The 13882-nt window shown below is 34.0% G+C and overlaps 1 protein-coding gene across 1 annotated transcript in view; it reads left to right on the top strand.

The window, feature by feature from the left end:
* Positions 1–1021: 1021 nt before the first annotated feature.
* Positions 1022–13882, top strand: part of LOC134687901 (uncharacterized) — a 37656-nt gene continuing 24795 nt past the window's right edge. The window contains exons 1-2 of the mRNA XM_063548359.1: positions 1022–2887; positions 4015–4431. Of these exons, the coding sequence (XP_063404429.1) occupies positions 1022–2887; positions 4015–4431 (2283 nt within the window). The remainder of the gene's footprint in view (positions 2888–4014; positions 4432–13882) is intronic.

Genomic DNA, 13882 nt, shown 5'->3' with positions numbered 1-13882 from the left:
TGAAAAAAGGAATTATATCCCCCATGCTAATGATGGTGAACAAATTTTAAAATGTATGCCTTTGAATTACAAACATAATAAAATCAGTAAAAGTAGTGCAGAATAATTTTACCAAGTAACTAAGGATATTAGAATAAGTCAAATACTGCTCCAGATTGGTTGAAAGGGAATATCCTGTGTAATAAGACGCAGGAAATAACTAAGGAGTCTGACATAATAAAAAAAAGCAAGCCATACAAAAAAACTGGCATAGCAGCTGGTGAAAATAGATGCAAAAGAATCACCAGAATGAATCTAAAAGTGACAATTTAATCATGATTTACAATTTATACCAGTCACACTTGATAAGCAGGAGATATTCAACAAATAAAATCTCGATCTATTGATGTGATGCAGGTAGGAGTTAAGTATGTTTATAATTTAAACATTAGCAATGATCACCAATGACACACCCAACTTCTTTATAAATGCAGCTTTTTTCATTAAAATGTTAATGATTCACAATACACAAACACTAGAAGAGACCTAGTAGGCTAATCTATTAAAATTTATATAATGAACTTTTACTTGCAGAACGAGAACTGTACAAGCACACGAGATGCGATTCCGGATTTGAACCCAAAAAAAAGGGGGAAGGCTGCATGCCCCAACACTACATGCATGTAAGCCACGTATGGGGTGTAAAATAATGACCGTGTAGGCTTATCTATTAAATTAATTTATATATTGAACTTTGACTTGTAGAACAAGAACTATACAAGCACCCGAGATGCGATTCCGGATTTGAACAAAAAAGGGGGGAAGGCTGCATGCCCCAACACTACTTGCATGTAACCCACGTTTGAGGTGTATAATAATGACCTGAATAATTATTTTTTTTTGCCTTCAATAATTTAAATAGCAATAAGAGAATAGTTGTTTCAAACTTCGCACAAACATATTATTAAATGAAACGCCGGTGAAAACAAAATATACACGTAGTTTTCCCGTCAGCCGATGGTTAAACAGAAAACTGCGCAAAATGCTGAAACGGAAAGCTAGGTTGCACAAACATGCTAGAAAAACTGGAAGTTACAAAGAATATAAACAATTCCAAAAAGACTGCAAACGCCAATTTAGAAAAGCAGAATGGAACTATATTAATGACATCATCAATGCAGGTTTTGAAAAGAATAGTTCTAAACCACTCTGGAACTACATGAAAGCAAAGAAACAAGATAATATAGGAGTAGCACCACTAAAGTCAAATGGAGGCCTTACAAACGACAGCAAAGAAAAGGCAGAAATTCTAAATAACCAATTCAAATCAGTATTCACTAAATTAGATCCGAACTCACAAATACCACCACTAAAGAAAAGATCAACTTCAAACATTTCAAAATTGGACATAACATCAGAAGGAGTACAAAAATTATTGAAAAACGTAAATCCATCCAAAGCAATGGGACCAGACGGAATACCAAACACTGTCCTTAAAACATGTGCAGAAGAACTCGCACCAAGTATATCCGCCATCTTTCAAAAATCAATTGACACAGGCACTCTCCCTGAAGATTGGTTAAGTGCAAACATAGCTCCAGTATTTAAGAAGGGGGACGTCCACGCAGCTGAAAATTACAGACCAGTTTCACTGACCTGTGTATCATGTAAGCTTTTGGAACACATCATCTGTAAACACATCCTTAAACATCTGGAAAAGCACAAAATACTGACAAATTTAAATCATGGATTCAGATCAGGTTACTCTTGTACAACACAGCTCTTAGTCACAACAGAAGACCTACTAAAGAGCTTCGACAGTGGCATTCAACTCGATATGGCTATACTCGACTTTTCAAAGGCTTTTGATACTGTGCCACATAACAAACTTTTGGCAAAACTAAACAGCTTCGGAATAGATGGAAATCTGAACAAATGGTTAGCAGCATTTCTGCAAAAACGATCAATGCGGGTTGTTGTAGAAGGTGAGCACTCAGAATACGCCCACGTAGACTCTGGCGTACCACAAGGCACAGTACTAGGACCGCTGCTTTTCCTATGCCACATCAACGACCTCCCGGAAAGCGTAAAATCTCAAGTTCGTTTATTTGCAGATGACTGCCTACTCTATCGAGAGATTAAAAACACAAAAGACCACCAAACTCTCCAAGAAGATCTAAAAGCTCTGGAAGTATGGGCACTAAATTGGGGAATGAAATTCAACGCAAAAAAATGCTATATAATGAGCTTCAGACAAAAATCGACACACTTCTACCAACTAGACAACCACATACTAGAACAGGTACAAACTAATCCTTACCTAGGTCTTAACATATCCGATGACCTAAAATGGACCAGCCACATAGGGAAAACAACAAGCAAGGCAAGCTGTACACTAGGGTTCCTGAGAAGAAACTTACGCCAGTGCCCCCAAGAGTGCAAAAAACTTGCCTACTTAGCCATGGTAAGATCCGTACTAGAATACGGTGCTGTCATCTGGGACCCATTCACCATCAGGGAAATAGAAAAAATAGAAAGTATACAGAAAAGAGGAGCACGTTTCATTCTGCACGACTATAAATCCAGAGACACCGGATGCGTCACAAATATGCTTTCTAAGCTAAAACTACCACCTCTCCAAGAGCGAAGGAAACATCAGAGGCTGACTATGTTCTACAAAGTGGTTGAGGGATTGGTGCCGGCTATTGATCCAACAGATTATCTACAAAAGACAAGAAATAAACGCCAAGTCAAAGCAAAAAACTTTAGTGACTTCCAATATTCAAACATAGTGGAAAGACAAGAAACCAGAAATAGCAGATCGTATAAATTAATAGACTGCAAAACAGACATTCGAAAGAACTCTTTTTTTCCAAAAACAATAGTTGAGTGGAACCATCTGGACGAGGTAACTGTATGTCAAAAGACAGTTGAGGGTTTCACGGCTGCCCTCCAACGGTTGGACTAACCAACCCGCTCTCCTTCCAGTGCGCATATATCCGAGATCGGATCCTGCACTGTGTAACATACAGATACAGATACAGATACTACTAGAGGGTCTTTCAAACGCTTTTTTCGTGCATTTTGGGCGATTATGCTACTACATGTTAGAATAATTGAAAAGTGCAGGTGCAAGAGCTATACCAACCCACTTCATTCTGGTATTGGTAGAAAGGCCACATTTCAAACTTTTCGAAAAGGTATTGGTAGAAAGGCCACATTTCAAACTTTTCGAAAAGTGCCCGAAGTGCCAAAACATCAATAAATTGATTAAATTATCCATGTTTTATTGTTTTTTAATTACAAAACCTCTAATGAAAATTAAGTGGCAGCACTTTTCCAGTAAAACAAGTTATCCTGATTACAACGATCCCAAAATCAGGGCGATCCGATTTCATCTTGCACCTGCACTTTTGACTTTTTTGGGAAATGTCTTTACTTTCAGTTTGAAGTCACGTGACACTAGTGTATTAATATTTTTCTAAAAATAAAAGTTTGTAATATAAAGAAGAATAGACCCTTTTCCCCCCGATTACTCATATGACGTGTATTTTGGCTTTTAGACAGAGAAAACTAACTCTGAGTTCAATATGATTTTTCTTGTGTATAAAAATGGAAATTTTCTTGAAACGACCTTAACACCCCTGCGAATGTGCATTATGATTCCTGGTCTGTGTGTCCGTTCGTCTGTCATGTCTGTCTGACTGTCCCACTTCAGGTTAAATATTTTGTTCCAGATACATGAAGATATTTTGATGAACATGATGAAGTTGAAGTCCAATCAACTTGAAACTCTTACTCATGTTCCCTATGATATGATCATTATAATTTTGAGGCCAAATTGGAGTTTTTATGATGTTTTCACTGTCCATTAAACATAGAAAATGACAGTGCAAAAGGGGCGGGGCATCAGTGTACTAAGGATACATTCTTGTTGGGATTTGTTTTTTCATAAAAAGATCAGTTTATTAGTCACTCAACCTTATTTTTACACTACAGTGATCAATATCAATTAATGTACAATGTAAATTACAGGCGAAAGAGTGTTTAGATGATTTAGTCCTCAGTCAGGAAACAGACCAGTCACTTGCAGGGGGAAGTCAGGTTTCAGAGGCGTTAGTTTGTGTGATTGAAAAATTGGATAAACTTAAGGAATTTTTAAGCCTGTGTAGAATTAGTCCAGTAAAGAAGATCCAGGGACCTTTGGAGAGTGCTAGTGTAAGAACCATTCAGAGATATAAACTCAAGGCTAGACAGTGCCTTAACTCTGTTTTTGAAACAATTTGTCCAGGTGAGGCACCATTTCTAGAAGCTGAACTTTATCCAGAATCATTGAAAGACAATACCATGAAGACTCTTCTAGAAATATACACTAAGGCTGATACATGGATGTTCAGACGACAGGTCTTATCTATCCTCACTGAGCAACTAAACTATGATGCATTAAGAAAGGTAAGGATTATTCTTAGAAATAATTACATGTACTATATTTTTGTGAAGGTTAATTTTAGACTAAATGTCTTACATTTAATATCATCTGTCCTTGACCTCGTTTTTATATTTCATTAATCATTCAATCATTGTTAGGTATTTGTGTTTTGGTCGGATTTCCAAATACTTAAAGCAATAGGTCAGCTATGTTTAGTGTATGGAACAATTAATATAATTGTAAAGTGTACATGTCTGTCTGTAAAGTATTATCTGACTTGAAGTCATTTTCATGGTTCATTGGTCATTGAATTTTTTGGTTAAATTTGTCAGTTAAAATTACTACGAAACTGATAGGCGAACTCCCTTAAGACTAAAACTTGTCCTTTTTGTAGTTATTTTGTATGTTTTGATATACAAACCTGTTGCATCTAATATTGCTCAACGTCTCGAATGAGACTTACTTACTGATGTCGTATTTTTCCATGTGAAGCTTTTTCAATATAGTCTTATCTTGGTGTTCGGTTCTAAATAAATCAATTTCTAAATAGTGTTTCTCTTTCAATCTTAACATTTCTTCTTTCACATTATCAATTTCCTGCCTCGAAGTTTGCATCTCGTTAAATATCTCACAAATTATTCTTTCATCTGAAGTTTCCAGCCTTTGTTTCAAGGTTTGGCATTCTGAATATAGATCTGAGCCTCCAATGCGTTTAATTGCCTGTAAGGGTATATTTGAAATGTATAGAAATGAGAATGGATCAGAGTTTTATTTGAAACAATTCACGTTAAATACTTTTTAACAATGTTTTTTTTTCATTTTTTTTTACATAAATTAGGCCGTTAGTTTTCTTGTTTGAATTGTTTTACATGGTCTTATCGGGGCCTTTTATAGCTGACTATATGCGGTATGGGCTTTGCTCATTTTTGAAGGCCGTACGGTGACCTATAATTGTTTATGTTTGTGTCATTTTGGTCTTTTGTGGATAGTTGTCTCATTGGCATTCATACAACATCTTCTTTTTTCTATATTTAGCTGACTGCCTAATTGTTTGGTTGGACAAAAACAAATTCCGTCAATTATGAAATTTCTCTCATAGTGCAGCTCCCACATATACCATTTTGAAACATATAATCTCAACGATATGTCTACCCTCTCGTTACTAGTCGAAGGTTTCAGCATTAAAATTTAATACCGCAGACGCGCGTTTCGTAAACATATGATTCATCAGTGACGCTCAGATCAAAATTGAAGAACGCCTCCGGGTGCGGGAATTTCTCGCTGCATTGAATACCTGTTGGTGACCTTCTGCTGTTGTCTGTTCTATAGTCGGGTTGTAGTCTCTTTGACACATTCCCCATTTCCATTCTCATTTCTATAAAGCTACACAAGAACAAAGTTGAACAGCATTCAGGACTCAAAATTCAAAAAAGTTGTGCAAAATACGGCTTAGGTAATCTATACCTGGAAAAAGAAAATCCTTAGTTTTGTTAACAGGAGGAAATTTAAATATAGGTGTAATACCACAATTGGTTTCCATTCTTAGTCTTTGTTAAAATTGCCCTTTTCAATGAATTGTGCAGAAATTATCTTTGTTTTAAATAAAGAAATATTTGGCATGAGTAAACTTTTTTGGACCTATTTTCGTATTTAACTGGATGTAACGTACCATGATTTGGGTATTACCTAAACAAAAGAAAAATATCATATAATTTTCATGTCAACACCAAAATGCTGACTAATGAGCTGGTGATACCCTCGGCGACGAAACGTCCACCAGCAGTTCTGTCGACCATGTGGTATGAAAAGTTATCATAATTTTAATCTGATACTCCAAACGCGCGGTTTGTTGACATAGCACTCATCAGTGATGCTCATTTCAAAATATTTATGAAGCCAAACAAGTACAAAGTTGAAGAGCATTCAGGTGCCAACATGGTGTGCCAGATACGGCTGAGGTAATGTATATCTGGAATAAGGAAATCATTAGTTTTTCAATATAGTTGACGAAAAACAAATGTCGTCACGGTATACTATTTCATTTTGCAATAGGCTGTAATTGTCGGGTGGGTTTCATTACCGAATGTCGTAAAAATAACGGAACTATTCCAGAATGGTAACGGCAAAGACGGTTTGTTTTCGGCAATATATTGTTTACGACTTTGTGGTGACAATGTTAGAACATTCCACATCAATGATGGTAGTAACCCGTCTTTTTAACTGATCGTGTCTTGGAGCCGGCTGAGTTCAAACGGGAGCAATTTTCGGCACTGTGTGAACGCCGCATGCAATAATTTTATAAGCATATGGTATTGACCTTTTCCTGTTAAAATAAAGTTTGCAAAAATTGTTGACTTATCCATAATTTGATTAAACTTCTATATGTGTCCTTGTTTCTCCTGCTCTGTGCAAAATTTTAAACATCAACTGATTAACGCAGAAAAAAAAGTAATCCGTCTATGAACATATGCATTGTTATTGTGGTCTACATTATTGATAATTTGTTATCTTCATTTGTTTGAGGTCTAGGTCAATTATATGGCATTAGGTTAATACGATTTACTGGCTAATGTTTACAATTTTAGATTGGTTATTATATATCTGTATATTGTTATGAACGAATTAACATTTGAATGGTGTCGATCGTCTCCAGAGTAGTAACATTGCAAACTGTACTTTGTTAAAGAATCGTCAAACAGAAACAACAAATCTTGAGCAGACCAATGAATCCTGTAGGAAGTTTTTGCGTTTTTTTTTTAACCATTATAAAACAAAAGACAAAATACACGGTTAAAAGACGTTGGCCGATTAAAAATGCACACATAGCATGAACCCATGTTCATAAGATGTATTTGTCACAGTGGCATGTACGCAGATACCAATATTAATTTTGACAAAAGGGAGGGTTTCAAGCAAAAAACTAAATTGTCATGAAAACAAATCAAAAATTATGTAAGAAAGACTGACTGACATTACAGTCCAGAAGACTGTAGAATATAAAAGAGGGATGAAAGATACCAGAGGAACAGTCAAACTCATAAATCGAAATAAACTGACAACGCTGTGTTTAAAAATGAAAAGGACAAACAGACAAACAATAGTACACATGACATAACATAGAAAACTAAAAAGTAAACAAAATGTCTAACATCATAAACATGACCTTTCCCTATGGTTTCTGGATATGACGCATTTATGGTTGTCAGATACTCCGGAAGGGTATGCAGATCCTGCTCCACATGTGGCACCCGTCGTGTTGCTTATTTGATAACAAAGCTGGTAAGTAGTCTAATTCGGTAGGTCACATTTATGAAAGGGAAGGGGATTGTCGTCACGCCGTAAGGAACACATCCGATATCATTTGTAAAACGGTTATTCCATAAACGGCCAACCAAATCGTAATGGCGTCCGTAAAATTTATGTAGAGATGACTTCAACTTCGCCATTTGGAACTCATGATTTAATCTAACCCTCATAATACATGTAATATATTTTTATCACCTATAAACATCATGATTACAAATGAATTGCCAAAGAATTTTAACACTTATCAAAATACACCATTTAAATAGTAACTGAGAGAGCAGTAACTCTGACACTTTAGAAGGGGTGAGCTGGTGGTTATTCGTAAATAGTAACCCATTTGTTGTTCCTAAAAAGCAGTGTCATTAAAATTTCTAGAATTTTTGTGACAACAAAACGTCAAAAGTCAGTTTCGAGAAAGAATAATTTCTTCAATCAATCGGTTAGCATTTGCCTCATTATCATGTTTATGCCTAATCACTTAAATAATATATAATTATAATATGAATATGTCTTTTTTGTAGGTAGAGTCAATCTTTATTAAACATAAACAATTTCGCAACAGATTCTGTTAAAAAAAAGCAGGAATATGGATGTTATGTTGCTCTGCATACGTCACTTTAACTGCGATGCTGTTACTTATGGTTTCATGTTTGGTTAATGCGATAACTCAATATTTGAGATTGAACTCCGACGTTAAGCATAAAACAAGCCAACGAACATAGGTGATATTAACCTTATCATGATTATGACACATAAACAACATCTCCAACATATCTTTACATATAAGCTGTATGGCTGTTTGTCTTTGAGTGTTTTTGGCATGATACCCTTTCATCGTAACATCGTTTATGCCTAGCGAAGAGATAACAAATTACAACAAGGAAACAAAGTGACTCTTTGATTTACTTTAGGATAGGACTTTGTAAAGTCGTATTCTTACCTGTGTTATATCAGTCCATATCAAAATGAACGACTCTGAAGATACTTTGCTTTCATTTATGTGACTAATCCAGTTTCTGTAATACTTAATTCTCCCGAGATCAGCTGCAACACTCGTGTCGTTTGTTTGTGGAGTCTGATCGTAAACATTGATTTCTGTTAAATTTCTCAACAAACAAAGCATTAATGATATATCAAATTTTCTTGATGATGTTCCAATGTCTACAAAATAAAACTATACCTGTTAGAAGATTTAAGACACAGAGACATGAAAGTCTTAATAAAGACATTTTATTTATACAGAATCTATGCTTGTTCTGTTAAATATATTTAGAAGTTTTGATAAATGTGCATTCCTCTAAAAATCTATTAAAGGTAAATACATAATTTTATTTTCAAGAAAAAGATCCACTAAAACAAATACGATTCCAATCATACTACATCTCCCTTTTTTACACCACAAGCGGACCATACATGTGTGATTATTCATAAACGAAATTTACTATTTACAAACTCTTTTGGCATAGCGTAAGAATATAAATTTGTACGCTTTTATTATTTTTACCATCGATATTATGAATAAATTATGATCAGGAGCGCGAGGAAGCTCTTCATTACCCGAAGGTCCAAAACTTTTCGATAAATATGTTTTTGTTGCATTCAGCCCAGAAAGCGCTCAACACTCATTTAAACACGGTATACTGACGATTTTGTGGAAATTTTAGGGATGACCAGTGTTCATACTCTTAGTCATCCTAATTGGTGATTGTTCCTTTTTTATTTTGTTTGCAAGATAAATATATTGTTACTGCATATTCGAGTAAACCAGATACTCACCACTTTTTGGGTACAGTAGATTCATTTGAGTTTGGTTCAATACTCCCTTGTGTAGCAGCTGATTGATTTTTTTGGCCTCCTTTTTCAGAGAAGTTTTTAAACATACAGGATGAAATTCTTTGTCAAATATTTTACGCACAGCTAATGGCGAAATTCCTGTCAACACCAACTGAATAAGTATGTAGTTTTTTTCGTCATCTAGAAATCCCTCCATCGCAATTTTTTGTTCAAACGTAAAGTCATTCGCATCTGATAATTAGCATGTATATTAATATTCAGGTCATGGTTAAATACTGTAGGTGCTTTCCAAACCTTGAAAATTGCAATCAAATAACAGATTTAAATATTATCCACCACTTACAAATTTCTTAAATCCACCATACAGTTTTGTTTTGTTTGTCGGTGGTATTTCGGTTATTTACTTGCATAAACTTATTATGAATTGACGACCTCGCTTGACATCTTAACGAGAGACAAATATATTGTTGCAGAACCCAAACTGTATGACTACAAAATATAACTTAAACCTTGGTTATATGTATAGCTACTAGTCTTTTTTATGTTAATAACACACCGAATATTGGACCGTATTTCTTTCAAAGATAATCTATCATTATATCGCATATTGTCTTCGTGGAACCATATCATAAACATGCCACTAAACCATTAATATGTTCATAAAGTTCAACTTGTTTACAATCTTTTCATCTGTTTCTGTGAAGTTATTTTTTTTTCAACTAATTAATGAACTTTCAAATATCTATGCGAAACCATATTCGACTATAATTTAAACAATCATTATAATAAAATTTCAAATAAAAACATATTTCATTTAAAGTAAATCTCATACCAATAACAAACAAAAGTATGTTTACAAAGAAGTCTCAATGAATAAACAAAAGAAAATTTACGGCTTGCGAGTTATTGTAATTAAAGTGTTAATCCGTTACAATCAGTCATGTATGGTTGACCGTAACATGCGTAAGGCAATTTACTTTAATTTATTTTTGTTCAGAAATATAATCTGACCCACAACTTAAGACCAAAGTATGTTTCTAAGTTTGTTACAAGTCCTGCAATTAAAACATCCTCTCTGAAGGAACGGACTATGCTAGTATTTTAGCACTTATAGATAAATCTAAAAATAAGTTAAGAAGGAATGAATATACGTTGGGATAGATATATTTTTTGTTAGTATAAGGAAAGATATTTCAAAGGCTACATTAAAGAGAGGAAATGTAAAGAACAATATCTCAAAATTTATGAAGGGCAAACGAATATCTGTTCAGTACTAAAATTAGACTCAAGTATTATGTATTCCATGCGAGTACTTGAGTACTAGATTATCTGTTTCCATTCCCACATTGTTTATGCAAAACTTTTGAAATATATCATGTAAGTCAACAACAACATTGTGCATTTCCATTTCTACCATGTGAGGTAGATACATTTCAATTCATAGATGTTTAAAAATTGAATTCTTTGCACAAATTTACTATTATAGCTAAGTGTTCCGTCATATAGATTTTTTCGTATTGGTAACAGCCCTTTTATTGTTTATAATTTGTCACTACACATTATCTTTTAATGTACAAAAATTCAATTAAAATCTTGAAAATTTAGAATCATTTACCCTGTTTACCAAAAAACAATTTTATACTTCAATTTCATTCTACCTTTTTTGTTTTCCCTGTTGTGAACTCTTCAGCGACATTTTAAAATAGTATATTCTTTTCACTTTAAGACTTTAAGCCAACTTTGACCATCAGTTTAACCGTTTTTATTATAAACTTACCTTGTGAATGAATTACAAATTACTAGACATAAAAAATGGGAATTTATACATATAGATGTCTGATATTACATTTTAACATTTCATCCATGAACGAACACTTTCAATGTTGATTGAGTTCAGTGAATGATATCGATAAATGAATTAGCGTTGATTTTTCTAAAAGAAACCGTGACCCCGGCTTGTAGAAAAGAATGCAAGGTTAATGAATAGGCCGACGAAACAAAAATGGTTTGATATGAAAGATATAAGCACAGCGGAGACATATGAACAATCATTACGGGGATATATATTTATGCATGTTAAAAAAAGAGGGACGAAAGATACCAGAGGGACAGTCAAACGCATTAATCGAAAATAAGCTGACAACGCCATGGCTAAAAATGAAAAGGACAAACAGACAAACAATAGTACACATGAAACAACATAGAAAACTAAAATATAAACAAAATGTCTCACATCATAAACATTACCTTTTCCTATGGGTTCTAGATATGACGCATTTATGGTTGTCATAGCAGACACGCGCTACAATCGAAATAAAATATTATTTTATTACCTTGTTCGGTGTTCTTTATCGCAGATTTCCAATTATGATTCTGCCCCTGTTTTAACAAGTCCTGCAATTAAAACATCCTCTCTGAAGGAACGGACTATGCTAGTATTTTAGCACTTATAGATAAATCTAAAAATAAGTTAAGAAGGAATGAATATACGTTGGGATAGATATATTTTTTGTTAGTATAAGGAAAGATATTTCAAAGGCTACATTAAAGAGAGGAAATGTAAAGAACAATATCTCAAAATTTATGAAGGGCAAACGAATATCTGTTCAGTACTAAAATTAGACTCAAGTATTATGTATTCCATGCGAGTACTTGAGTACTAGATTATCTGTTTCCATTCCCACATTGTTTATGAAAAACTTTTGAAATATATCATGTAAGTCAACAACAACATTGTGCATTTCCATTTCTACCATGTGAGGTAGATACATTTCAATTCATAGATGTTTAAAAATTGAATTCTTTGCACAAATTTACTATTATAGCTAAGTGTTCCGTCATATAGATTTTTTCGTATTGGTAACAGCCCTTTTATTGTTTATAATTTGTCACTACACATTATCTTTTAATGTACAAAAATTCAATTAAAATCTTGAAAATTTAGAATCATTTACCCTGTTTACCAAAAAACAATTTTATACTTCAATTTCATTCTACCTTTTTTGTTTTCCCTGTTGTGAACTCTTCAGCGACATTTTAAAATAGTATATTCTTTTCACTTTAAGACTTTAAGCCAACTTTGACCATCAGTTTAACCGTTTTTATTATAAACTTACCTTGTGAATGAATTACAAATTACTAGACATAAAAAATGGGAATTTATACATATAGATGTCTGATATTACATTTTAACATTTCATCCATGAACGAACACTTTCAATGTTGATTGAGTTCAGTGAATGATATCGATAAATGAATTAGCGTTGATTTTTCTAAAAGAAACCGTGACCCCGGCTTGTAGAAAAGAATGCAAGGTTAATGAATAGGCCGACGAAACAAAAATGGTTTGATATGAAAGATATTAGCACAGCGGAGACATATGAACAATCATTACGGGGATATATATTTATGCATGTTAAAAAAAGAGGGACGAAAGATACCAGAGGGACAGTCAAACGCATTAATCGAAAATAAGCTGACAACGCCATGGCTAAAAATGAAAAGGACAAACAGACAAACAATAGTACACATGAAACAACATAGAAAACTAAAATATAAACAAAATGTCTCACATCATAAACATTACCTTTTCCTATGGGTTCTAGATATGACGCATTTATGGTTGTCATAGCAGACACGCGCTACAATCGAAATAAAATATTATTTTATTACCTTGTTCGGTGTTCTTTATCGCAGATTTCCAATTATGATTCTGCCCCTGTTTTAATAAACGATAATAACACTTTTGAACCCGACCAAACTACTAATGCCGATTTCTTCAATATCCCTTGAATTGTCGCTGGAAATTAATAAACAAAAGTAGTTAAAATTTGTAAAAACATTTATTAAATCACGACAACAATCATATATTGTTAAGAAACCGTCCACTCAATCCGTTTCTATTCTGATTTGTATCTTTTGCATTGTAAAAAATGACCGAATCTGTTCCCACAACGTCCCGATTTTCCAGAATGTGATAGCAGACAGTAATCAGACAGTGATCCGACGTTGACAGAAAACATGTTATTAAACTATAGCCATATTCGGGTTCATCAGGTACTGTCGGAACACAATCTTATCACAGTCTTCTGTATCGCAATGTACACGGATTTGTGTGGACTCGTTATGCGGCCTGTAATTGTCGGGTGGGTTTCATTACCGAATGTCGTAAAAATAACGGAACTATTCCAGAACGGTAATTGCAAAGACGTTTTGTTTTCGGCAAGATATTGTATACGACTTTGTGGTGACAATGTTAGGACATTCCACATCAATGATGGTAGTAACCCGTCTTCGGCACTGTGTGAACGACGCATGCAATAATTTTATAAGCATATGGTATTGACCTTTTCCCGTTGGAAACTTCCTGTTTAA

Source organism: Mytilus trossulus, chromosome 10 (assembly GCF_036588685.1).
Source record: "Mytilus trossulus isolate FHL-02 chromosome 10, PNRI_Mtr1.1.1.hap1, whole genome shotgun sequence".
NCBI lineage: Eukaryota > Metazoa > Mollusca > Bivalvia > Mytilida > Mytilidae > Mytilus > Mytilus trossulus.
Note: the sequence above shows the minus strand (reverse complement) of the source record. Positions and strands in the feature narration are given on the sequence as shown.